This window comes from Egretta garzetta, unplaced genomic scaffold (assembly GCF_000687185.1).
Source record: "Egretta garzetta isolate BGI_Z169 unplaced genomic scaffold, ASM68718v1 scaffold68, whole genome shotgun sequence".
NCBI lineage: Eukaryota > Metazoa > Chordata > Aves > Pelecaniformes > Ardeidae > Egretta > Egretta garzetta.
The window spans coordinates 66344-92006 of record NW_009260774.1 but is presented as its reverse complement, the minus strand read 5'-3'; the positions used below and the strand labels follow the sequence as shown (position 1 = coordinate 92006).

Genomic DNA, 25663 nt, shown 5'->3' with positions numbered 1-25663 from the left:
GAGGAGGAGGGGGTACAGCCATTTCTGGGGTGCCACCGGCGAGGCGGGGAAGGGGAGACCCCCGCGCTGAGGCGCGCTGGCTAATAAAGACAGAAAGAGTTCGGTCGTGTGGGTGACAGAGGGTTCGGGCTGTATTTGTTCCTGAAATATTATTAGCTATAAATCAGTTTTTGCGTACTTTTTGGTGCATGAAATTATTCGATGCTGTTTCCTGCTATTCGGAGAGCAGCGCAGTAGTTTTTGTTCTTCGGTGGGGGTGGGTTTGGAAGATGCAGAGCAACCTGCCAGCTTAGCTGAGTCCCGCAGCGGCCTTGTTGGCGTTTTTCTCCTTGGAGATCCCTTCCCAACAGAAGCAGCCAAGCAGGGCATGCACCGGCCACTTGACAGACACCTCTCTGTTTGCTGCAGGGACTGAGTGAATATAAGAGAAACTTCAAATGGAAAACCCCAGAGTTTTGTAGCCCATCCCAACAGCAGAAATCCTTGTGGGCAGGACTTCGGTCGGATCAGTTCGGTAAGCATCCCTGAAAGCTGCACCCTCCATCCGACATCCTGGTGTGGTCCGAGCTGGCTCTGGTAAGGATGAGCCTAGGCTGCAGGAGGTCTAGAGAGGCTTGATGTGATCGAGTGCAGGACCACAATGAACTGGTAGGGTTTGTGGTTTGTACACTTTATACAGTTAAAAGTATATTCCTGGTCATGATTTAGAATGTTTTTGAATGCCATATTCTTTCTGGTTATGCTGAAACTTTCTTCTAATGTTAGTGCTATTAACATAAAGTATGAAAAATACATGGTTGCTCACACGCAGCATATGCTGAGTCCCAAACATGAAGCACAGGTGCAGTGTTAACCTGTATAAGGTGTGTAGAAGGAGGCAGTGGGTTACCTGTGGTGCATGGAAACAGTGAGCAAAATTCCATGTTTAAGAGGGGACTAATTTAGGGCAAAGTTTAATACAAAGTAAAATTTTCATGCAGACCTACAGGGATGGCTAACTAGGGGGAAAAAAAAAAAGATAGGCATTACATGGAAAAGCTTGTAATGCTGCAGTCTAGGAGTCAGGGGTTGTATACATTATCATGGCAGGAAAATGTGTGATTGTAAAGTAGAAGACAGGAAATAGCATCTGGATTGAAAGGCCCATAGAGAGTTGAGGAAAAGGAGTAAGCTGCAGAGTGATGACAAGTGCAGTGCTTTGAAAAGGAGCAGTAAAAAAAGGAATTATTGTAGTGGCACAAGACAGATTAATAAAACTGTGCAATTCAGTGCAACCACACTATGCAGTCTGTGTAATTAGAGTCCAATATATTAATACCTACAATATGGTGAGTGTTCTAAATTATGGCCTAGTTATTAAGAACCAACTACTGTACAGTTTGTTTTCAGTTGAGGTACTAGAGGTTTTAATAAATAATTTAATCTTACCAAGGATTATGCTTTTTCTTCCATTACTGCAAAAATACGTATTTCCTTGCTTTCCCTAGCACCTGGCTCTGTGTATGGGCACCTGTATTGAAGAGAACAACTTCCACAAATTCTGAAACACCTGAACATCCAAACACATTAACTTCTTTTTAAAATTGTAAGCTATGTTGCTTTTCCAGTTGAACCGAACAGCAACTTTTACAAGACTTGCAGTAAAGTAATGAGTTAGCAGTACAGCAGTTTCTCCTCCTCCTCACGTTGTAGCAGTGTTTTTCTGTGTGCTTGGTGTAGTTTTCCTCCACCTTTGCATTCGTTTTCACTCCCACCTCTTTTTCTGGCCATTTAACCGTGTGCATCTTCAGATGTCACTCTTGACACCTCATAGGATTTGCAGATTGGTTTTGATAATTAAACTTGACGGTTCTTCCTGTTGAAACATATAGTTGGCAGTTTTAAGAATGACTTGGAACATCACCACAAAAAGTTAACAGCTGCAGGTGCTCTGAGTTTCTTCCTGCTACTTTTCCAGTGTTTTTCCACTGGAATTATTGCCTAGACCTATATGTGTATTTGGACATCCAGACATTCTGTATACCTTTCACTGTAGGTTGTTCTCTCTACTTGCTTTTTGATGAGGTAGAAGTTTCTCTCTCCCCTAGAAGGTGCTTCTTTTAGCCAGATGGGGGCCTTCACTTACATGTCCATTGCAGTTGAGCACTTTGTGGTTGGATTATGATTTCCTGCTTTAAGGGTGTTCAGTCATTCAATCCTCTTTTTAAAATGGTAGGGTAATTTTATTTTCATCTGCACATGTAATGGCCAGCAATTCTTTGAAATAACTTGATACCTGGTTTTGTTACCTAGTGGGTTTTTTTTAGAATTTTGGAAATGTTTTTGTGTTCATACTGTAAAAAGTCACCAGCTCTCAGATAGTTTTAAATCACAGTTGCATTAGGTGGATAGGGATCTGTCACTATCCTGTTAAGCAAGATACGTTGTGCATGTGCAATGAGAAGTGTTTGTGGCATTTTTTTATCATTACAGGTTGGTTATTCTGTATCTGTGTCAACCATGTTCTTTTAGCTGGCTGTGTTAATTTTGTTGTTCAACTGCCAGAGTCAACTTGCAAAAGACTGTCCTGTGGTCATATTTGCTTTTTAGGGTTTTATACAACATGGTCCTGGAGCACCATGTTCCCATTTCTCTATAGTGGAAAGGAAAGGCATTCGCAGATAGGAAAGAAGACAGAATTTCACAGCCGTGCTCATAATTTATGGGCTGTCATTGCTCAAAGATACTAAAATAGTTTTTTTTCTAATAATCAGTTGTATGATAAACCTTCAGTTTGTTCTTGTAATAGAGTGATGTTATGTCTTCAGTAGAATGTTTTTGTTAAACCTAATTTGTCTTTTTCAGGAATCACAAGAGAACCAAAGTTCATTTCTAAGAGAAGGGTACCTTACCATGATCCACAGATTTCAAAGTCCTTTGAATGGACAGCAGATTGTGATTTGAATGAGCCACTTGAAACTGAGGCTCTTAGGACTGCAGAGTTGCACGCAGACCACAACAACAATGATGTGAATCAGGAAAACATTGAAACGCCAGAAGGACCCAGACTCCCCCCAAAAGTTCGATCACATTTGGTAGATTCTAGAAGTGAAACAGCTCTTGTCCTTGCAGAAAACAACATGAAGAGATCATCCTCTGCAGCTCCACCAAATCAAAACGAAGCATTTGCATCCCCAAAAAAGGAATTTGAAAAAATGGGTAATGGGGTAAGGGAAGATTTTTTTTTTTTAAATCAATCAATATGAAAATTACTGATCTGATATTTACAGTAATACATGTACACCAGCCTCTGTTGTCTAAGTCTCTCCTTAGTTCTGTATTTTGATGTTCTTTTATGTTGTAGCTTCTCTTTTGGGAGAACGGTACTATTGAGACAAGATTTTGGTTCCACTTAGGTCAATAGGAATTTTTACCCTTCATATGCTGTCCCTATTGATTTCTGTTCAACAGGGATTTAGCCAATAATATATAGACTTTTTGGGGTTGTTGGCTACAATGACAAAATGTACTTTACATTCATATAATTCATACAGCCAAAACCCAAACCATTGTTTTGGAGGTATGCATTGAAAGATAATTGACTTGCAAAACATTGTAGGAAAGAGAAAAATTGGTCTTAATTTTTTTTTTTTTTTATGTTGTCAGCTTCACAGAGTCCTTCAGAGGAAAGCAGGCATGAATATTTCACGTTTAAATACCTTCCCCAGAAATTCTGAATATCAAAGCCAGTTTGTTTGGAAGAGTCCTCATGAAAAGTCACCAATACTTGCAGCTGAACAGGTAACTTTAAAGAATCCAAAAAGTAAATTAATACTTCTATGTATCAGCAAAGTTGCTTATTGATCAAGATTTCCTTTCTTCCTCTTTGGAAGGGGGTGTGTGTCCCCACACTTGAATGCTGTTACATGTTGGGTTTTTTTTTTTCTTCCAATATACAAAAGTGCAGTATAGTTAGATATGTTTCTCTGTGATTATTGTAGTCAGGTCTAATGAGTTGTTCTTGTTCTCCGTGGTTGCATTCTATCCTTTCTAACAGGACCATTTTCTTCTGTTTGCATTAGTTTACCTTATGAGCATTAAGATCCTACTCAATGTTACCCTTCATTTTTATAATTTTAATGCTATCTAATACATAGCTAATCAACAGATGAATGTTCAGGTGTTCTGTATTGTAATAACATGTCTTGCCACTGAAATTATTCAGGTTTCACTATTTATTCTCATGGTCTTTTATGGGTTACCACAGTTTCTTATTCTCAATCTCCATCTCTGTACACATAACTTCTAGGCCCTAATGTACATCTTTGTAGTGTTTTTTCTTCCATGAGAACTGCTTATATTTAAAAGTAGAATCTTCTGATTTTAAGACACTCTTGTGGCATTTTGATGTATATCATGAGTTTTTGGACTTTATAGGATTGGAAATACAGCTATTTCTTAATCAGACTGCAAAGAGTAATTCTGATTGTGAGACTGCTTTGTGTTTTCAATTAATTGTTACTGGGACCAGGACTTAGGAGACTCAGTCCATCTTTTGGTCAATTTCTAGTACAAAATAGGCCCGTCTGCTTTTGTCTTCTTTTTCTTTGCTAGGAGTATATACATTAATGGGTTTATTACAGACGGTGCTCTCTCTGTTTTTACCCACAGGTAGCAGATTTGTTCATTTAACAACTTTCAGAGGCAGTAAATGTTGGTAACCAGGATCAGTCACTATAAAAACTGTTCCTGTTTGTTTCTTGTTGGAATGCCAAGCAGGTGGACTTTGAGATATCTGTTTCTCAGCAGTCTCTTATCCAGGGAAAACTTGCTGAAATGCAGGAAAATAGTATAGAAGCCAAAGGACCATTTGAGGATGAGGCAGGTCCTAGAATGTCACCTTATGGAAAATTTCATAGAGAATTCCCTTTGATTCTATTAGAAATCAGTTTGGTAATTTCATTATTGGTGCTTGTGAACACTGTGCTATATCAGAAGAAAGATGTGGCATCTAAAATAGCAAACTTTTATTTGCACAGCTTATACAAAATAAGAAGCCGTAAGAATAAATGTAGGCACTATAAATCCTTAGATAAATAGAACTTAATAGGTATTAATTACATATTATTACAGGACTGTCACTTAAGATTAGAGTTTCATGATAAAAATCAGATGTATCAACAAACTGATTTTCTTTTGATTGCTATTGATATGATGGAGAATACACCTGAATACTGAATAATGAATACACCTGAATACCGAATAATACCTTTCCCTTGAAGAGATTCTGTGAAAATATCAGAGTTACCCAAGTTAAATTGTAAGTCACACCTAAACCGTCATAGCAAAGCTGGGGAAAATATATGCTTGTGACAATATGGCATGGTCTTTTAATTCAGCACCCCATGAGGAGATGATACTTGACCACATATTAGGCAAACTCTCTACCTTGGTTTATAATACAGTATTGTTTGGAAAATAGTGGATAGCTCAAACTACCAAGCCCTCAGCATCCAGTTGTAAAACGCAGAACAGTTGTCTGTTACTTACGGACTGGACGTGTACTGAGGACTCATAGGGAAGTTTTGTGGCATATGTTTTAAAAATATCTTACATACAACTCTGAAGGTGAACTGCCTTCCCAAATAAAGAAAACCCGTGTTAGTGAATCACAGAATCATAGAATGTTTTGGGTTGGAAGGGACCTCTAGAGGTCATCTAGTCCAACCCCCCTGCAGTGAGCAGGGACACTGCTAACTAGATCAGGTTGCTCAGAGCCCCATCCAACCTGTCCTTGAATGTTTCCAGGGATGGGGCCTCCACTACCTCTCTGGGCAACCCGTTCCAGTGTTTTACCACCCTCATTGTAAAGAATTTCTTCCTTATATCCAGTCTAAACCTACCCTGTTTCAGTTTAAAGCCATTACCCCTTGTCCTGTCACAGCTGGCCCTAGTGAACTTTAGTAAGAACAGCATTTGACCACAGGTTTAACTGTGTGACTCTGTCACTTTAAAATGTATTTTTATCAGATTAAGTTTCTGTTCCATTTGTCCTAGAAGCTAATTAGTCTGCACATGCTGTATTTGTACACATGACCGTCTCTCTGCTCATATGTGAGTGTATTTGCATGAACTGATTAACTGATTTTGAAAATTTAGCCTTAAGGTAAGCAAATCATACTCTTGTTTGTTTGTTTTCTTTCCCCAAAGGTTATTTGCAACACAAGTGAATCCATGCCTCCATTTAAATCTTCTGCAGTTACATCTGAAACTGCATATGAGAGAAATTTCAAAGGATCTCCTCCTGTTAAGGGTCCACAAGAGAGACGTGGTTCAGAAGAGAAAGAATTTCCAGATTGTGAACAAGTAAATATTTCCCTAAAAAAGGCATTAGTCTACTTATATAATTTTGATTATTCTTTTCTATAATGTGGGGGTGGGTTTATTTTGAAGTTTTTTAGTTACATTTTAGACCTATTGCTAATGACACTGGACTCAGTAGTGGTTTTGCTATAAAAGACTGAAAATAACACTGTACTGCTCTGTTTGCTCTTAGGGATTTCTGTAGTGGGTTCTGTAGTTTCTGTAGTGCATTTGTTCAGTTTACAGTGACATTTTAAGTGTGTTTTTTCCTGTCACGTTAATTTATGAGTTTTCAAGTGGGTTTTTTTTTTTTTTGTTGTTTTTTGTTTTTTTAAATTGAAACTTTGTTTTTAGTCATTAGGATAGTTTCTGAAATGGAAATCTCTGATTTATACTCTGATTGGTACCAATATAGTCTTGGTATGCAGGAGGGCTGGATGGGAGGTCTGAAACTTTTTGGATCTCAAAAATTAGACATAGTGTGAATTAAAAAAAAGTATTTTGATGTATGGAAGATGCCACAGTTGGAACTGATTTTCATCCAATAGTTGTAATTTGAAGAAACATGAGGAAGGGTTACAGTTCATTTGCCTTTACCTTGATAAGTTGAGAGGTAAGTAATTGTATTTAGCACAGGGCTATAACAGGACGTTGCGTAGCCTACGTAGGCTCTGTTACTGAATTCAAAACATTAAAATATTTTTCATGAAAGAAATTTGGCTGTCTGAGGCCTTGCATTTCCTTGTCCTGCTATTGGCTTGGACAGGCTTAAGTGGACTTTTAGGAAACGCGGCTATGGCCATTTTATCAGACACATTTAATGAAAAGGAATTGCTTCAGACTGAGACTTTCTAAAAATAGGTGAGAGCAATTTAGACTGCATGACAGCTAGCCTATTTTGCAAGGTGGATATATGAAAGTCTATTTTTGTAGCAAGCTGCCAAGTGTAGTGATGTCTAAATTCCCGCAGGTTAGCTAACCATCCTTCAGGTAAAGGACCACATATGAGTGTCTTCAGTACCCATCTCTACTCCTTGATAAAACAGAAGGTGCCATTGTCAGACAACATGTTCACTAGGACTGTTACTGAGCAAAACACATATTTAACATGGAGTGACTGTGGCTCTGTTGAAGCCATTGGTACTTTTTAGGTTCTTAAAGATGATTGTTGGCTTGGAGGCTTTATGATTTAAAACTCAGACATGCCCAGTTCTTTAAATCTCACCTGGGAATGAGGAATTTCATGTCCCCTTCTGCCTCTTTTAGCAGATGTGAAGAAAGGTTGAAAGGCACGAGGCTTTCAGGAAGCATTTCTTTGTTTTTAATATTGGAAATTCAGGTTATGTTTTCCCAGGAGAGCTAATAAAATGAAGGAAGAAAAGGCATGAGAAGGGAATTTTGGTGAAAGTGTCTAAACCACTTTTTATTTATATCAATATCTCTTCTCTGATGAATACCTTGAAAAAGTTCTGGGGGATTTTGGTGGGCTTTTTTTTTTTGTTGTTGTTTTCCTTTATTTTTCCTTTAATTTGAACAATATCTGTGAAGATCTCTAGCAGAATCAGAAATCATGCATGAGATTTTGAGAGGATAAAATAAGCAGGAAAAAAAAAATCTTTGATGTGAAAACTGCACAAGTCAATCTGACTCTTTATAATCCAGAATGGCAGCAAATTAAAAATTTGCCTTTTGGTTTATTATAAATTGGTTTATATTGCTTGACTATAAAGCTAAGAGTTTTTATTTTTTTATTTATTACAAATTCCAGAAATATACTTATTAAGTGTTATGCAACTCAGGTTAGAATCACAGGTGTTGTATTATTTTATTTCTGTGTTTCATGTTAAATTCATTTTGTAAAACATATAAAATAGATCATCTAACTGAATGTTGCACTCAGAATCTTAGCTTTGGCATTTTGCTAGTTTATTTTTGTATTAACAAAGGATGTAATATTGTTTGTATTAAATAATGCAAAGCAGCTAGCTAAAATAAAATTAACTTCTTGCAAAAGCTTGATGTCAAAAGGAATATGAGGGTTTTCAGATTGTTAGCTAATGTGGTATTTTTAAAATTATCTTTGCCTTAGAGTAAGAGGGAAGAACCGTTTCAAAAGCCAGCAGAAGATGCAGCAAAACAAGGGAAATCAGAACAGAAACATCCTAAACAAAAAAATAAGCAACATATCAGTCCAAAGCCCCTCTCTTTACATACAAGTCGTGGGTATGTATAAAATAGGAAAACCTAGCCTAGTGAACAGGTGTACAGTAGCCTAATATTTAGAATGATGGACAATGGACCTTTAACCACACCATGCTACAGTGGCAGGGGCAAATGCCCCTTTGCAGTGCTGGGACTGAGCTTCCTGTGGGTACATCTAAACCTGGTGTTAATTTCCATCCCCCTCTCTGCGTGGTCGAAGTGGAAGCTTTGTAACCAGGCTTGTTCAGTCGAACCTTCTGATGCAATAATAATTAATAAATTTAACATGAGTGAAATTAAATCAGTGCGGTGCTGCTACTGAGTTTTCGCCGAGTGCTTTGGAAGTTGCAGTCACCTTTCAAATTGCTCTCCTGTGCTTGCTCCACACCTTAAAACTGTGGTGGTAGTACTTGATGTCTGCTTTTTCTAGTCCGTGCCACCTTCTGTCCCAAAGTAACAAAAGCAAGCACATGAAGTAAAGGGAAGTAAAAAAATCTGTCCTATTTAGAGTAATCTGACAAGCATGGATATAAAATGAAATTGTATGTTACTGAGCTCTATCAAAGTATCTTTCTGTTCTGCCACATACCTACATTGCAGGAACTGAACTCATGTTTCTGTTTTCTGCGCATCTGAGATATGCCAAGAGAAATAAAAACCTGGAATGGATGTAGGTTTTAAAATGCATAAATTAATCCATCTCTACTGTCTTTGTGCTTAATGTACGTCCCAGTGATTGCTTTCATTCACATGAGTTTCTGGCACTGTTATGCCATTAGGTTAAAGATTGGAGAGGAGACATACTTAGGTCTGAATGCTGTTGGATATTGGGCGTAATTACAAAATGATCACCCAAAATTCTATGAAATAAAGTTGCTTTATGAAGAAGTGAGTGGATATAGTGTAGTTAAAACCTTTAACTCTTTGGTTTTCATAGTTCTTAGATGTAGTAGATTGTAGTCAGTTTTGCAGTGATCAGTGTAAAATTCTTGATCATTTGCTATGACTTTTTTCACTTAAGGACAGATTTCTGCCTCTTATGCATTCAGTGTGGTAGTGCAAGGCAAAAGCTTCCAAACCAGTCAGTGGGCAAATAGCAGTGAAAATGTGCAAGTTCTCGATATGCAGACAGGACTGTCACTTTGTATGCAAGCTGCGTTGCCTGTCCTGCTTTTGTGGCAGAATGACTGGGATCAAGGCACATCAGTGATGTGTTTTTTGAGCTAGTCCATTAGTTTTGCAACCAAACTTTTGAATATAAAGGGGTTTTTTTGCCTTGGTATTTTTCTTCTTACAAGGTACATTTTATTCTGTGACCTCAGGCTTTTATCATCTATTTCTGAAGAATGACTGAAAAAGAAGGCTTTTTCACCCAATGCTGACTATGTTAAAATGAAGTTAGTAATATTCTGAAGCAAGATTAAAAACAAAAACCTCTTTAGATTTAAGCTGATAAATCCACAGTTCAGTTCTTAAGGACTTGAAGTATTGCTTATTGCCTGCTATAGGTTAGATTATATTAATTTTGCTGTGTATGTATGTGTGTGGCAGGAGGGAAAATGAATCCATTTTTGCAAGTACTGAGGCCTTCTGAAGACCAAAGCCTGTAGGACAAAGTTAGATGAATTATACTGACCATTGTTCTGGTAGTCAGATGTTTCTAGCCCCAACAGTTCACCTTACGCACACACAGAGTGCCTTTAGAGTGGAGTTCATAGAAGGATACGTCTCAGATGCGTTAGTACCAAACCAGGCATTTTTACTTAAATGTGCCTTCATCAGTGACTTAAACCAAGATGCTGCACTTCGCATTGAAGTAATTGAGGCTTATGTGTGTGTTATGTTCTGCTGTCAGGGCAAAAGCTTCTGGCAGAAGGGTTGTGAGGAAAAAACAACAGGAGTAACTACTTGACGAGCCACCAGCTGTGAATGAGCTTTTTCACAGCTTCCCTAGTTGTGTTGGTATGGATGAGCTGTGGTTCAAAGCATGCGCTTTTCACATCTCAGCCCTGGCATTTAAGTGCAGGTATACTTACAATTGTTGATAAAACTTTAAAAAAGTGCTCTTAAAGAGTATTCTGGATATCAAACTTTACCCTTTCTGTCTTTTTTTTTTCCTTTCCTTGTTCTTGATTTCTTAGGAAGATGAACACTGAATATAGGTCAAAATTTTTGTCTCCATCCCAGTATTTCTACAAAGATGGAGCTTGGTCTCGTATTAGGAGTAAAGTTCCCAACCAGGTGAGTAGTCTTAAAAAATCTGAAACCTGAGTATGCTTTGTATTTTGATTTTTAGATGCCAATGTAAGATACAGTTTTGAGATTGTAATGCTAATGACTCAGCTTCTCAAAGGTGAGTATAGAAAAGACGATTAGGTTCTGACAAGTCAGTAAAATACATAGCAAGAAAAAGTAAGAGATGGCATGACTTCAAGAATGTATTAATGTGACATCCAAAGTGAGGGAGGAGTTTTGCTTCCCTTACAATCAGAATCATTCAGAACAGAGTGTCTTGGAGCAGATAATCTCAGTGTTGATGTTCAGCCTGGTTTTAACAAGCAGAAGTTTTCAAAATGCAGAATTGGATGATAGGAGATTCCAAGGGAATAAAAGGAAAAAGCCAACATATGTATCAGCCTAGGTCAGCTTGATAGTCAGGCTCATTTTCTTACCTTGCCATGCTGAATCCATTCAAAGCAGTCAGCTGAATTCAGTTATACACCACATAAAATGGAGAATTTCTTCTGCAAGTGTCAGCCAATCTAAGTATTTTCTTGAAGTTTATTCAGTAACTGCAGTCAGTATTACACTGTATAGGAACTCATTTGACAGAATTTTGAAAATGATGAACAGCTTCAGGACCATAGGATTTCTTAGCAGGATTATTGAGTATGATTACCTAATTACTCAAGTAAATCAAAACTGTTAGCAGTGTGCTAGAGCTAGTTCTGCAGCTGTCAGATTTCACTCAATTGACTTAGGCTTCTCCCAGCTGATAGAGGGAGCCTTTGTGAGACACTGTACACTGCGAAATGTGTGGCAAATACTTGGGAATGTGAGTTTCCTCATCAGTTGGGACCAAGCTAATGGGGAAGGTAGAACTGGAGCAGGTGGCTCCAGAGTGCTGGGCTTTGAGATTTTGAAAATAACATTCTCTGAGAATTTGCAGGAGTAGTGTGGAAGCGTTCAGTTCTGTGTTCTTTCACTGGACTTAATCTAGCAAGTAATTTTCTTTTTAGGCAAAAAGAAGTATATACTGAATATATACAAAATAATGAGAAATAGGTCTCAAAGTTTAAAGTATATTGTAGTATGTGATGATTCATAATCAGATTTTTTGTATGTATGCATGAGATAATCCATTTTATGAATATAGCCTCAAGAGGATGTTAGAGGACTAAAAAAAAGGAACTATTTTTATTTTTTATATGTATTGATATATGCATTAGATTTACTGTAACTAAGGCTGTAGAATATTCTGAACTATTGCATGCAGCCTGACTAAGTGGTATACAGAATGTTTCCGTGAAATATTGTGTCATTTTTCTGGCATGTAAGACTTTTCATTTGGGGACTGGATGTTGCATTGGTAACATTCAAAACAGTCAGTAGCAGTGCTCAGCTTCAGGAGCAACTGAGTGGTAGGCAAGTAAAGGGAAAGGGACGGATTGCCTTGGAGTATAGTGTGTTTGCAGCACAGCCAGCTGGGAGGAGTCACTGCAGTACAGTCAGGGGAAAGAATAAGGAGACAGCAAGTGGAGGATGGATGCTCTGCTTTACCAGGCAGGATCCTTTACGGGTTGTGTTTCAGAGATGTAGGAAGTAAACGTATGCAGCATTTAATTAGAGCGTATGAGAAACCAAGAAATTCCTACACTGTAGATAAGTGTTTTAATTGCAGGAAACTAGAAAGAAGTCACTTGGCAGTAGGGATGAAGAATTCAAAGAAGAATTATTAGGATTTTTAGGGCCTTCTAAAGAAGGAGTTGTACTGGGTAGCTGGAAGAACCAAAATAATTTTAAGAATAATGAATATTTTATTGATGACATGTGCTTAGATTACATACACATTTTTGATTACATACAAATTTTTTATTAGATACACATTTTAATGTATGCATACCTACATTAGATCCTAGTGGGAGTTCATATAGAAGAGGCTTTTATAATTGGAATTACCTGAATTTCTGCTGTCTCTGTTAGACTTTAAATCACATGCCTGTGAGCATATGTCATGTTTTAACCCTAGTAGGCAGCTGAGCCCCACACAGCCACTTGTTTGCTTCCCTGCAGTGGGATGGAGGAGAGAATCAGAAGGGGAAAAGTGAGAAAACTTGTGGGTTGTGATAAGGGCAATTTAATAGGTAAAGCAAAAGCTGTGTGCACAAGCAAAGCAAACCAAGGAATTAATTCGCCACTTCCCATGGGTAGGCAGGGGTTCAGCCATCTCCAGGAAAGCAGGGCTCTGTTGTGCCTAATGGGGACTTGGGGAGACAAACGCTGTCACCCTGAACATCCCCCCCTTCCTTCTTCCCCCAGCTTTATATGCTGAGCATGATGCCATATAGTATGGAATAACCCTTTGGTCAGTTGGGGTCAGCTGTCTCAGCCCTGTCCCCTCCCAGCTTCTTGTGCACCTCCAGCCTATTGGCTGGTGGGGTGAGGAGCAGAAAAGGCCTTGATGCTGTGTAAGCACCTTTCAGCAATAGCTAGAACATCCTTGTGTTATCAACACTGTTTTCAGTACAAATCCAAAACATAGTGCCATAGGAGCCACTATAAAGAAATTTAACTCTATCGCAGCCAAAACCAGTCCATATCAAACTAGTTTTGCTAGTAGACAAAGAATACTTAGCTCCTGTAAATGTGTTACTGTGTGGGTTTTTTTTCATGTGGAGTTTTTTTTTAATCTGCTGTTGTGTTGTTAATAGTTTCATATGTATAATTGAGGGTTATAATTCTTAATAAGACATTTCTTATGGGTGTAGTGAAAGCAAAGAACAAGGTTAAAGCTTGGAATTTTCTGGTCTTCAAGACGGGTTGGAAGAAAACCAACGTTAATTCTTAAACCGTCTGTTAATACAAGATTAAAAATCCTGATAGACCTGATTCTTGGCCAGGTTTTTTTTCTTTTTTGTAGCATCCATCAATGTTTTTGTTCTAAGAACTACAAGATGGGATCCAGTGTGGCTAAAATAGTAGGACTGAATAAAATATTCCATTCATGGTTGAGGCATAAGAAAGGATCTAGCCATTTGAGAAATATGTTAAAAGCAGATTAATGAAAGTATGCATAACCTAAAAAAAGTGTCAAGCACATCGGTTTTATTGTAAAGCAACAAAGGTGCTTTGGCCATTCACGGTATAGGCTGCCCAACAGTCCTTTTGGTTTCTACATGATTCCATACCTGTTCCCATACTAATGCACTGACATGGAGAGAAATACTCTTCAAAGCTGTATCTAACCTCTACGTCTGGTAGATTGTTGAGACTCACCCTTGCCAAAGGTGCCTACAGAACATGTGTCGCTTAGCATAGCTGATTAGGTGATAAGCTCTGACTGATCCAGTCTGGTTTCTCCCTTAGTTGGGACCGCAGATGGGTAACTTCAGGTCCAAAGCAGACTTTCTGAAGTTCTGAGCCCAAATAGGCAAATACCATAATGGAATCCTGGTATGACCTTAGCTGTAGTGATTACTCCTAGACTGCTGCTCTACAATATATTATTAAGGGTTGCTTTTCAGCAGTCTAATGAAAAAAATCTCTTTGAATTATGCTTTTGAAAAATTAATGTGGGCAATTCATAATCGCAGTAGGACTCTCTGGGGCCTATGTCCTGCTGAGATAATGCTGCCCGCTGAGTCACTGAAGGAGACAGTTGTCCTTTGCACTTCTTCGCAATTCACTGGAGATACAGTATTCTTCCTCCCCCTGCGGTGTCCTGTTGCTCTGGATTTATATTCCTTCTGTTGTGACTATCATAATTAAGTTTTCATTCTTCTACTTAAAGTGAATAATCCAGTAAATCGCTTGTACCTCAAACTTTAAACCCTCTTCCTAAAATGACAAGCATGTATTTTTAATGGGCTATTCTTTGGAAGTTTGGCGGGTCAAATTGTGGGATGTTAGCTGGTGTGAGCTAAGTGGATTTCCATCTGCTGCATCCAGTTACTTTAGTTGGTTTAGCAGAATTTGGCCCACTAACTCTGTTCCTTGCAGAAAGAATGATGCGAAGTCTATCATGAAGGAAGAATAAATAAGAAAAGCTATGAAAATGTGCTAGAGGAAGTGTCAGTATTACTTTCTTCCTCTTTGACAAAGTACTTATTTCCTGTGAACCATTTTTTAGTGAGCCAGAATTTACACAACAATATCACAAAGTTATTTTTAATAGTTTAAACATAAAAGTTCTGTTGTTGCTTTTTCTTCCTGCACTTTAATTGTGTTTGGGTGTAGGACACAAAACAGTGTGAATGTTTAAATAGTTTTAACCATAAAAATGATAGTGTGTAATCAGCAGTATAACGTCTAGAGAGGGCTTATCGCTTTCTGTTTTTTAAGACTAAACCTGACATCTGGTCAGTTTTGTATCTCATTCTTACAGTTGCTGGTAACCTAGAAGGAATGATTTTGATGTTATGTCTTAGATACAGTAGCACCAAGAGTTCTAATGTAATCATCAGCTCCTCACTGAGAAAAGATTAATGTAGCTAGAGACAGTTGCAGTGTCCACGGCATGCAAACTCAGTATTACACATGCACATAGATCTGTTGACTTGGAATAATCATAAATTGGTGGTGAACATATTTTTGAGTGTTAATGCTTAGAAATCAAAATTAATTTCCTCAAGCTTGGCAAAAGCTGGTGAAATACCAGTGCTGATGTATTTGTTTTACAGCTTTTTACTGAATCTCAGGGAGGCAGCATAGAGCCATGTTCACAGGTTTTTAGTATTTAATTTCTTGCTTAGACTGAAATAAAGTTACAAGGGCGATAATAATAATACAGTGTTGAGAGAAAAATAAGAAATTTTGAAATAATTCTGTATTCCTCTCCTTAGGCATCTCAAAACACCCTAAATTCCATGTGGTATATGGAGGTTGGTTGCATCTAAGTTCTGGTTTCAGTGTTAGGAGCACTGTGTCTGAGCGCTGATGGAAGAACTACAATCCAGCACTAAACTTATTCATAGTTGCTGCATAACTTTTTGTGCTCATTGAATGAATAATTGACAATTTTGCTTTGGCTTCATGGCTTGAACATGCTTACTAAATATACACTTTTGTTATTTTTGCTTTCGTTTTGTTGCATTTACTGTGGCATGCAATGTTTGTGCTGTGGATGGCCCTGTATTAATGAGTAACTTGCTTTCCCCCTCTAGCTGCCCTTAGCTAATGCAAATACTTTATAATAGTCTGTTAGTGAATTTAAGCAGGCATGTAACTTATGAAACCTTGATGTGTAGGTGAGAGAACTTCGAGAAAGAGCAAAGGCTTACCGGCAACGAGTAGAGGGAACACACTTCTCCCGATACCATCTCAATCAGATCCTGTCCGATAATAACAGTCTTTGGGATGTGTCCTCAAATTCCAGTTCAGAAGAAGGCATCAGCAACAACATCAGAGCACTAGATCTTGCTGGGTAAGGTTGTCATTCCTGCCTTTTATTCTGCAGCTTTGAAACAGCAAAATGCTGAATATAGGCTTAGCGTAGCTGTGAGATCTTGGGTGTTTGACTGTATTCAAGATGCAGTTAGACAAGGTGCTTAGTAATCTCATCTAGGCTTCATTTCCCCACGGAAGGTTAGACCAGATGGTCTTTTGAGGGCCCTTCCAACTGGGGCTGTCCTACGATTCTGTGATATGTAAATTCTCTGGAACAGATGAGGGCATTTACCTCTTCACAGATACATCAGTTGATATGTGCTCAAATTGAAAACAAGGCACAGTCCAGTCTTCTGAAAGAAGACAAAGTTACTCCTTTATAATTCTTCACAACTGCATATTTAGTGTGGCAGCCTGAGTCTCATCTAGTCTGGAGGAATTTTGCATTGAGTCATACTGAAGTAATACTCTTCTTTACACTGGAGTGATATGAAATATGTTTTGTCTACTCAGATGTTATCAAAGTTCTTGTCAGGCTTAAATATCTTGTTGTTGAGTCTTAGACACTGTTTAGTTAAGAGATGAAGACTTAGGAACTGGAGTGGTGTACATCTATTTTCTCCTTTCTTTGGTGGTGTATTGGGATTGTGTGGCAAGGTCTTGTGTGGGGGTGGGGGGGGAATACAGGGATGGCTTCTGTGAGAAGCTGCTAGAAGTTTTCCGTGTGTCTGCTGCTGGCCAAGGCCAAACCAGTCAGTGATGGTGGAAGCGCCTCTGTGATAACATATTTAAGAAGGAAAAAAAAAACTGCTGCGGCTCAGTAGCAGGAGAGAGAAGAGAAGCGAGAGGATGTGAGAGAAAACAACCCTGCAGACACCAAGGTCAGTGAAGAAGGAGGGGGGGGAGGTGGTCCAGGCGCTGGAGCAGATTCCCCTGCAGCTCGTGGTGAAGACCATGGTGAGGCAGGCTGTCCCCCTACAGCCCATGGAGGCCCACAGTGGAGCAGATATCCACCTGCAGCCCGTGGAGGAGCCCACGCTGGAGCGGGTAGTTGCCCAAAGGAAGGAGGCTGTGACCCTGTGGGAAGCCTGTGCCAGATCAGGTTCCTGGCAAGACTTTGCAGTCCCGTGAGGGGAGGAGCCCACGCCAAAGCAGGTTTGCTGGCAGAACTTGTGACCCTGCAGGGGACCCATGCTAGAGCAGTCTGCTCCTGAGAGACTGCACCCCGTGGAAATTATGGACCCATGCTGGAGCAGTTCGTGAAGAACTGTAGCCTGTGGGAAGGACTCACGTTGGATAAGTTCGTGGAGGACTGTCTCCTGTGAGAGGGTCCCCATGCATGAGCAGGGGAAGAGTCCTCTCCCTAGGAAGAAGAAGCAGCAGAGACAACATGTGCTGAACTGACCCCAACCCCCATTCCCTGTGCCTCTGGGGAGGAGTAGGTAGAGAAACTGGGAATGAAGTTGAGCCCAGGAAGAAAGGAGGGGTGGGGGGAAGGTGTTTTAAGATTTAGCAGTTTTTATCCTCTCCTTCTCTGATTTTGATTGATAATAAATTAAATTATTTTTATCAAGTTGAGTCTGTTTTGCCTGTGATGGTAACTGACAAATGATCTCTCCCTCTCCTATTCTCAACCCATGAGCCTTCTGATCTACTTTTCTCCGCTCTGTCTGGTTAAAGAGGGGAGCAACAGAGCAGCTTTGGTGGGCCCCTGGCGTCCAGCCAGGGTCAAACCACCACAGATGGCCATGAGAATTGGCAGATATTAAATCCCTTGCTAGGAAAATTCACAATTAGTATTTTAGTAAAATGTACAGACAGCTATTACTGAAGCAAAGAGGAAGAAAAAACCCGTTTCTGTCTTCTCTGAGATCTGATATTTAAAAACAATGCTTTGGATGCCTCTGTCTGTAGTCCACTTAGACTGCTGTGTATGCACGCTTACATGTCTTGTGTGTGTGAGAGATCTACTCATTTGCATGACTAGTAAGGATTGAGGGATGGTACATAAAAGAGTATTTATTGTACTATAATGTGTGATATTAAGTATGGTGTAAATTTTTTTGTTTACTGGTTTGGTGGTTTTGCCTGTGAAATACAGATCCTCTTACTGATCTCATTTCTGTGCAGTGGGCTAATTCGCATTGATTTCTGTGAGCAGTCAAGAGTTTAAGACTTTCAAAAAGTTGTGCTTAGAGAGGAGTCTTCTAAACTGCTTGGCTTTCAAAACTGTGCCATCAGACAGTCCCTATGCATGGTACTAGTTATTTTTGAACACTTCTGATAATCTAACTTGTTGTTTAAATTGGAAATAGACCCCTAATTTTACATTACATTTTTGGAAATGGTAATCCAGAAAGAGTTTTATAGAATCTAGATTGAAAATGGGTTGTGCTTAAACATCAGTTAAAAACTTCAGTGGAAATTTAACCATTCATCATGTCAGCTGTACCACTTTTTAATATCTGAGCTGTACTTCTGGCAAAGGACTGAACTGTATGAATGTGTTCTGCATGGACACGTGTATATTGTGCAAATCAAGGGTGTGAAACACTGCTTTCTTTGTTACCTAGAGTTTCTGAAAAAGACACTGCACCAAGCCCCAAAGTGCTGCAGCAGCCTGACTCCAGAAAACAGCCACACCAGGACAGCACTGAGAAGAAAGACATTTCAGATGCTTTAACTGTGCCAGTCAAAAGGCGTTTAGTTTGGGGTGAACAAGAAGGTACTGATGAAAGGGAGAGTCAGCAATCAGCAGAAGAGGAAGAAAAACAAGATGAACAGGCTGCAGCCGTGGCCCAGCAGTTAGAAGAAACCAACAAGGATGCCAATGAAGATAAGAAAATTGAAGGGTAAAACTGAACATTTTTATGGTGTATATATATAATTTTTTCCTCTAAAATCTCATAAATTTCTAGGTTAACTAATTTTTGTTTTTAAATCAGATTTACTTAAGAGAGTGTAAGTTGGTGTGACACTACTTTTGTTTTTAGCAGTATGATAAGGAATGAAAAAGTTCAAGACATTGATCTGGTTGATGGAAATGGATCTATCATTAAGAATACTGGATTTCTAACTTGCAGGACAGAAGTTTGTAGAAGCATGAACAATTCTAATGTTTTTTTCCAAAGCTATAAAATTTGCAGCATGGGCCTCTCAGAACAGACTGTTCATTACACAGCAGTCAAGTGTAGTGAAAATTAAAGCTCACAATTTGCTTCAAATTGACAGCATAGGATTGATAGGACTGAAGGGATAGAATACATGCTAATCTTGTACTTAAGCATTTATTTTTCTTAAAAAAATTAATGGGCAAAGATGAAGAACTTGGGGGAAACAAATAACACCCAGTAATCACCGGTGGTTATGCTACTGAGCACAGGTGGGAAAAAGGTGGAGGAGTATTTGGAAATAAGGAGTGATCAATTCAGTATGTGCATAGTACAGTGCATAGTACTGTATTTGACAGTTGAAAGATCCAAATTACATCTAGTTACAGAAGTCTCTGTCTTTTTACTGTGCGAGTGGTTTTTTTTTTTTTGGTAGAACAATATTTTAGTTTGATAGATACTTAAATCCAAATAACTTTGGCCCTTGTTGCCATACCACCTAAGCATTTTGTAGTGCTTATTGAGTTTTATCTTTAGTGTTGCAGCATGAATCGAAGGTAAGGAATTGTAATTGCCTCCTTTGGGGATAGTATCCTGTATGCAAAACCCAAGCCAAGAAAGATTGAGATGCTAGACTCAAATAGTAATTAAATGCAGGCTTTCAGAACCATCATCCTGAGAACCTTCTTAAGTTTCTATCTAATTCTAGATTATCTAGTTCGTAAATGTGTCTCTGATTGACATGGAAGATTTTCTGTCATCCTGCAATGTGGTTGTGTGTATGCTGAGACTTGCTCTGGGCTTAGTGCTTGCATGTTATCTAAGCCTGCTTGAGAGCTAGAAATGAGGCATTCTTTGCCTACATGTCCTCAGAGCATGTCTAGCATGCACTGATAGGATCAGGTTCCTTGCACAATGTGGGCATGCTGCCACCTCCTTTTGAAATGCATCTGGAGGAAGAAACACTGTTAGTGCTGATTTATTTAATAACCTGGGGGCTACAGTGGTTACATAAGTGTGGGATACTTGGTTTCAGTTCCACCACATTGACTGAAAAGAGTCAAACCCACATTCCCACCTCTAAGGTGGCAACCAGGTTCAAAGTTTTTCTGGGTGAGTACTCTTCCCAGCCCTCCTGTTGACTCTCTGCTGCTCTGCAGCAATACCTTCAAGGTTTATTGGGACAGAGGGAGCCTGAATTTGCAGCTTGAGACTGTTTATGTGTTTTATCCAGTTACATAAAAATGTAGAAACTGAGGCTCAAGGGCTGGAATCCAGGACTCCTCATTGCAAGCAGATGTTTTAGCTACAGGCTGTTGGTGTTTTATGACCCTAACTGTTTTGCCTTAGGCTTCATTATAGGAGTGTATTAGAAACAAAAAGCTTGAGTGCAAGACTCCTGAATCCTTAGCTAATACTCTAATCATTTATCATTTTTTGTAGTGAGAATGCCTTAGTATTGAATTCTCCTGCGGCTATGTCAGATTCTTCTTCTGTATCCTCGAGGACAGGTGGCAGGCTTCCTACTCCGCAGCTGAGAGCGCTTGGTGGAGCTCAGAGGACTCATCATGATCTCACTACCCCAGCTGTTGGTAAAAAGACTTTTAAATGTAAAGCAATATTTCAAGAACTAAGGAAAAAAGAGACATGTATGAGTTAATTTATTAGGTTATTTAAGGTAATGAAGCATTTTTTATCTTCTCTGCAATAGGAGGTGCGGTTCTAGTGTCTCCTCCTAAATTCAAGTCTTCACAGCAGAGAACACGAGATTTAGGAACAGACCCTTCTTCAGCTAAGCAAGGTGCAAAAGGAGCTTCAAAAAGAAGGTCCGTCCAGGTGAGCCAGAAAAGAGACTTACCATTATGCTGTTTAGGAATGTGCTTTTTAAGTAATGGTGAAGAATTTATTTAATAAATCTTTTTCTTGAGTTGTCATTCTAAAATTCTCAGCATCTGTGACTAAAAAAGGCCAATGTCTGAATAAAAAAAATTTTGGGGGGTATCAAGCAAAGGAGTTGAGACTACTGGAGTGAGATTGTATGAGCTCTGTTTTGGCTTTTTCTGTTAAATGCACAGGATCTCTTTTAAAAGAAAAAAAAAAGTTTCTCCAGGGAGCTGTTGGTTTCTCCATTAACATTACTGTAGCTTGCCACTGACACAGGGCACAGCTCCAGATTCCTTGACTTGAAGAAATTCAAGAAGGAGAGGTTGGGTGCCTATGTACAAGATAGGTAAATGTGCCATAATAGTTTCATTCTCCCTTTCCTTTACTTTTGTGCTTTTTTTTTAAGTTGCAGCTTGCATAGTTGCTAAAAGAAAAATAGAAACATTTAGGACTTGTTGAACTGTCTTCCTTTCAAAACTGTGGGGTTTCTGTTAAGTTGTGCTTAGTCTGAGTTCTACAAAGACAGATAGCATTTCACTGCATATGTCCTCTGTAGTAAGTTCTGTACTAGAAGCTGACACAATTGCATGAGAAGTTGGTTTAAAATCTAAGAACACAGTTTTTTGCTGTTAAGAAAATCAGCTTTTGGTTTGACCTGACTAGATTACTTTCAGACCATGTTAAACACTTGTTACTAGTAATAGATTTTCTTTAAGCTGTCTCACAAGCTTGAAATACTTATTTTTCCATTACCCTCATAGGAAGTGTAACAGTGTAAAGCCAACAATTGCTGCGTATATGAGGATCTGTACTGGAAGGCTGTATATGAGATGTTGGGGTTTTGTGGTTTTGGTTTTTTTTTTTTTTTTTTTTCCCTTTCTGTTGTGTTTTAGCCTGATGTGGAAGTGGAAGCTGTTTCGCTCCTTACCTCTCCACCTGCTGGGCTGGGAACTTTGGATCCTCTGCCACTTAGGCAGGATCAGCGGCCTCCTAACAGTGTTTTGCATGAGCAAGTTCCTCATCAAGAGCGTTCCTCTACACCTCCTGTGCTGAAGTCAGGCAAAAGCTGCTCTATGCCTTGCTGGAATCCCTCTCGTCGTATTCAAGGGACTCTCAAGGATCCAGAATTCCAGCATAATGGTGGGTTTTGTGTATCAACTGGCTGTGTTGGAGAGCTGCAGGATGGAAATGGTTACCATGCAGTGTTCAGGCCAAGAGAGTGCTGAGCTTGCTACTTAGGGCTCTACAAAGAATGTGTTGTTTGTAAACAAAAGCCTTTCTACTGTATGTTTAGTCTTGTTGAGGAAACCTGCACAACTCTCCACCTTAGTTTTGGATTCCACTAATACCATTGTATTCTAGTGGTCTGTTGTCTAATTTTGCCTTATTAATTTCAATAAGTACTTACTCATTATGAGAATAATTTGGTTTAGCATGAACAGTTGTAATTTTTAATCTTTATGCTACAACTGGACGCTGTGACACTTTTCCAGCTGCGATTACCAACAGTGGTGCGTAACTGGGGACCTTTATAGTGTGGTACTGCAGGAGTTGTGGATTTCTGAGAGATAAGCTCCTTAAATATTTCTGCAGGATACGGAAACAAAAAAACCCATCTTTAAAAGGTTTATTGGATATTGAGAAAAGCCATTTCTTAGCTGAGGAGGAATTCGTGCTGGAGCATTTCAAAGACTTTTAAACAATGTTTAGGGGTAATGGGGACATAAATTTGGTAAAGAAAAGAATCCTTCACCCCTTAGTCAAAATAAAGTTTATGTGCTTGAGTCTCCATGCCAGAAAGACTGTAGCTGCTTAAGGTCCCTTAATTCTTGGTCCTTTTACTATAAACGTTAGCTAAACTAAAGTAGTATTTCCATTCAAGAATGCAACAAGTAATTGTCAGGTTAAGTGGGATGGTGAAATCCAGACAATTTCCTTGGAAAGAGGTCAGAATTGGTGCTGTGTTCTAGCTCTGCACCTCAAGCGCAGTTCACAAAGTAACTTGTATCATCTACCAAAGATAGGTGCCTTGAGAAGAATACAGGGGAGTAAGTTTATTTTACTTCAAGTTAGAGTAAAGGAGCCTCCTGGAGTTTTTTGTATGTTTGCTGTTTATAAGACTCATATTTTGGAAATAATGTCCTAACATTCTTAAATGTTCTAGAATGAAATGTTATCTTTTGTCTACTTTGAAATGATTCAGAACTGCCTTTGACTTTTTGTCTTAGGGAATGTTGGCAATCCAAAAATGAGATCTTTCCAGTTACCCCTGCAGGAAAGAAACTATAACGATGAAGGTATTTCTTGTCTCAAAGTATTATTATATATCATGTGTATATTACCTAGATTAATTTTAACTTTTGCACTAATGTGAGAGGTTTATGAATGCAGTAAGTAATACTGGTTTATATGTTTGCATGCATAACTACTGCGTTGTTTCATCAAAATAATTGGAAAATACTCATGCTAGTAATCTGAAGAATGAATATGCAGGTATATTCTAGTAGGAATAAACCATTAAATGCGGCTGAAAATTAAATAGACCATTGTGGCTCAGTATAGTTACTATAGCTTGCTCAGTCCCATACCTAAAATTGTTTCCTCCCCCCGCATTTTTTAAGCTTCTGTGTTGATAGCAACATAAGCAACCTGCAAAATTATCACAGCCCAGGTTGCAGTTGCAGTAATTCTTGATGCAACTTAAAGGTAGCAAAAATCTTAAGATTAAGATTTTGCTTTTGGGACTTCAGCACTGGATATGCAGCATAAAATTATTCCCCTGACTTTAATTTTCACACCCGATCCTCTGTTCAGTGTACTAGGGGTACTTACGGCATCCTGTTATTCTGAATTCTGTTTTGGCCTTTTTTTCTGTCTACTGTAAAGTTAGTCTGGAGGAGCAGCCAGTCCACAGCCCACCGGTGCATCTTCTTGGCCTTTTTGTGGGCAGCCACAAATAAGCTTTTTCAGTAGCATGTGAGTCAACCAAAGGCACTGTAGCCTAATTAGCTTGAGCTGCCATGCATTGTTTCTTAACATGGTGTATGAGGTTGAGCTTGGTGTGGTGCTGTGCTAGTCGCAATAACCTGTGTTTGGTTCAGATTAGCTTATGGGCAGAGCAAGCTTATATCTGATTGCAGTTTATTTATAGATATACCCCAGAGCGACCAAAACATTTTTTTCTGTACCCCTTACGCTTGTTTGCTCCTTGGTTTTAACCAAGGTTCAGGCTGATTCTCTATTTTACTCATTGCAGTTGGCTGGAAAATGTGTGGGTTGTGCAGATGGCTCAGCCAAGCATCTGTGTATCTACATAAAACATGCAAAATCCTATAGTACTCTGCAGCTTCCCACAAGCTTGTTGCACACAGATTAAATGCTGTAACTGCTGTTTTCTTTTTTTTTTTCCCCTATGAGCTGAGTGATGATGTCTGAGCTTTCAAAAACAGGCGCAATGTGCCAGCTCACAGATATTTCAAGTGCCCATATTTGTTCACGTACATAGAAACCTGGGAGTTACTCCAATGACATGTCTGCAGAAGTGCAGCTAGCAGTTTTCTCATACACGGGAATATAGTTGTTATGCATAGTGTGTGAGCCTGTTACAGGCTGTTTGGATCACCGTGTTTCAAGAATTTAGAACTGCTGCTGAAAAGTTAATTGAAACACTGACAAAAGTACAGATCCTGTTAGGATGGAGTTGTGGAATTTTTTGGTTGTTTTTTTTGTTGGTGAGGGGCTGGAAAGTAGTGAAACAGTTCTTTTTAATCCATTGCAAGTGAATGGGTGTAATTAAGGTCATTTTTCATAGACAGCATCTTGACAGAGCTGTAGCAACATTTTATGAGTGGTGTTAAAGAAGTATAATGTGCTTTATCAGAGAAGCAGCATCCAGGCTGCTTAATTTTGAGAGTTCTGCTGAGTGTGAAGTGGACTCTGTGTTCAAAAAGTACATATTCATGAAAGCAACCCACCGCATCAAGCGAAGTGGGCAACCTTAGAAAAACACACAACTAAAATATCAGAACCTATGTTGCCGAAAGCATGCTTCGTGTTGTCTTTGTGTTAAACTTCCTGTTTTCTTCAGAAGACACATTGCTTTTAACAGCTTGTGGAACACTAGCTGGTTTTGGCACAGAAGGGCTCTTTTGGCAACATAGGTTCTGTCATTACCAGAGTCTAGTCTACACAGACTTCAGTGGCAGAGGAATGATTTCTGAGGTCTTCTGACACAGGAGAGTAAATGTAAAGATAATTTGGAGAATTGGGCAATTCCCAGGTGACTCTCATTCTGGAGTTTGTCAAGAGCTGGGCATGTAGCTCCCTTAAACTTACCTAGCGTCCTGGTAGCTTTCTAGTGAGATTCTTCTCCAGCATATCAGTTACCAAGTAATAGAATTAAAGTGTATTGTGGTGCTATTTTAGCATCCATTGTGAAAGAGGGCATACAAATATTTGCACTTTCAAAGCTTGCCGTGAATGTCAATTATGTTTTAATACATGTATTTAATCTTCTTAGT

At 39.0% G+C, this 25663-nt stretch overlaps 1 protein-coding gene across 8 annotated transcripts in view; it reads left to right on the top strand.

Annotated features, from left to right (window-relative positions):
- The window catches only part of MDM1 (Mdm1 nuclear protein), a 107954-nt gene that overhangs the window by 81040 nt on the left and 1251 nt on the right, over positions 1-25663 (top strand). For 6 of the 8 annotated variants that reach the window (XM_035901664.1, XM_035901662.1, XM_035901663.1 and 3 more), the window contains 13 exons: positions 409-514; positions 2845-3206; positions 3646-3780; positions 6190-6345; positions 8432-8565; positions 10686-10785; positions 15606-15644; positions 16011-16186; positions 18723-19001; positions 20703-20851; positions 20971-21095; positions 22037-22283; positions 23372-23440. In XM_035901664.1, the coding sequence (XP_035757557.1) occupies positions 409-514; positions 2845-3206; positions 3646-3780; positions 6190-6345; positions 8432-8565; positions 10686-10785; positions 15606-15644; positions 16011-16186; positions 18723-19001; positions 20703-20851; positions 20971-21095; positions 22037-22283; positions 23372-23440 (2077 nt within the window). Of the gene's footprint in view, positions 1-408; positions 515-2844; positions 3207-3645; positions 3781-6189; positions 6346-8431; positions 8566-10685; positions 10786-15605; positions 15645-16010; positions 16187-18722; positions 19002-20702; positions 20852-20970; positions 21096-21403; positions 21490-22036; positions 22284-23371; positions 23441-25663 lie in introns of those variants that run through there. The other 2 variants (XM_035901666.1, XM_035901665.1) reach the window with 2 other exon arrangements.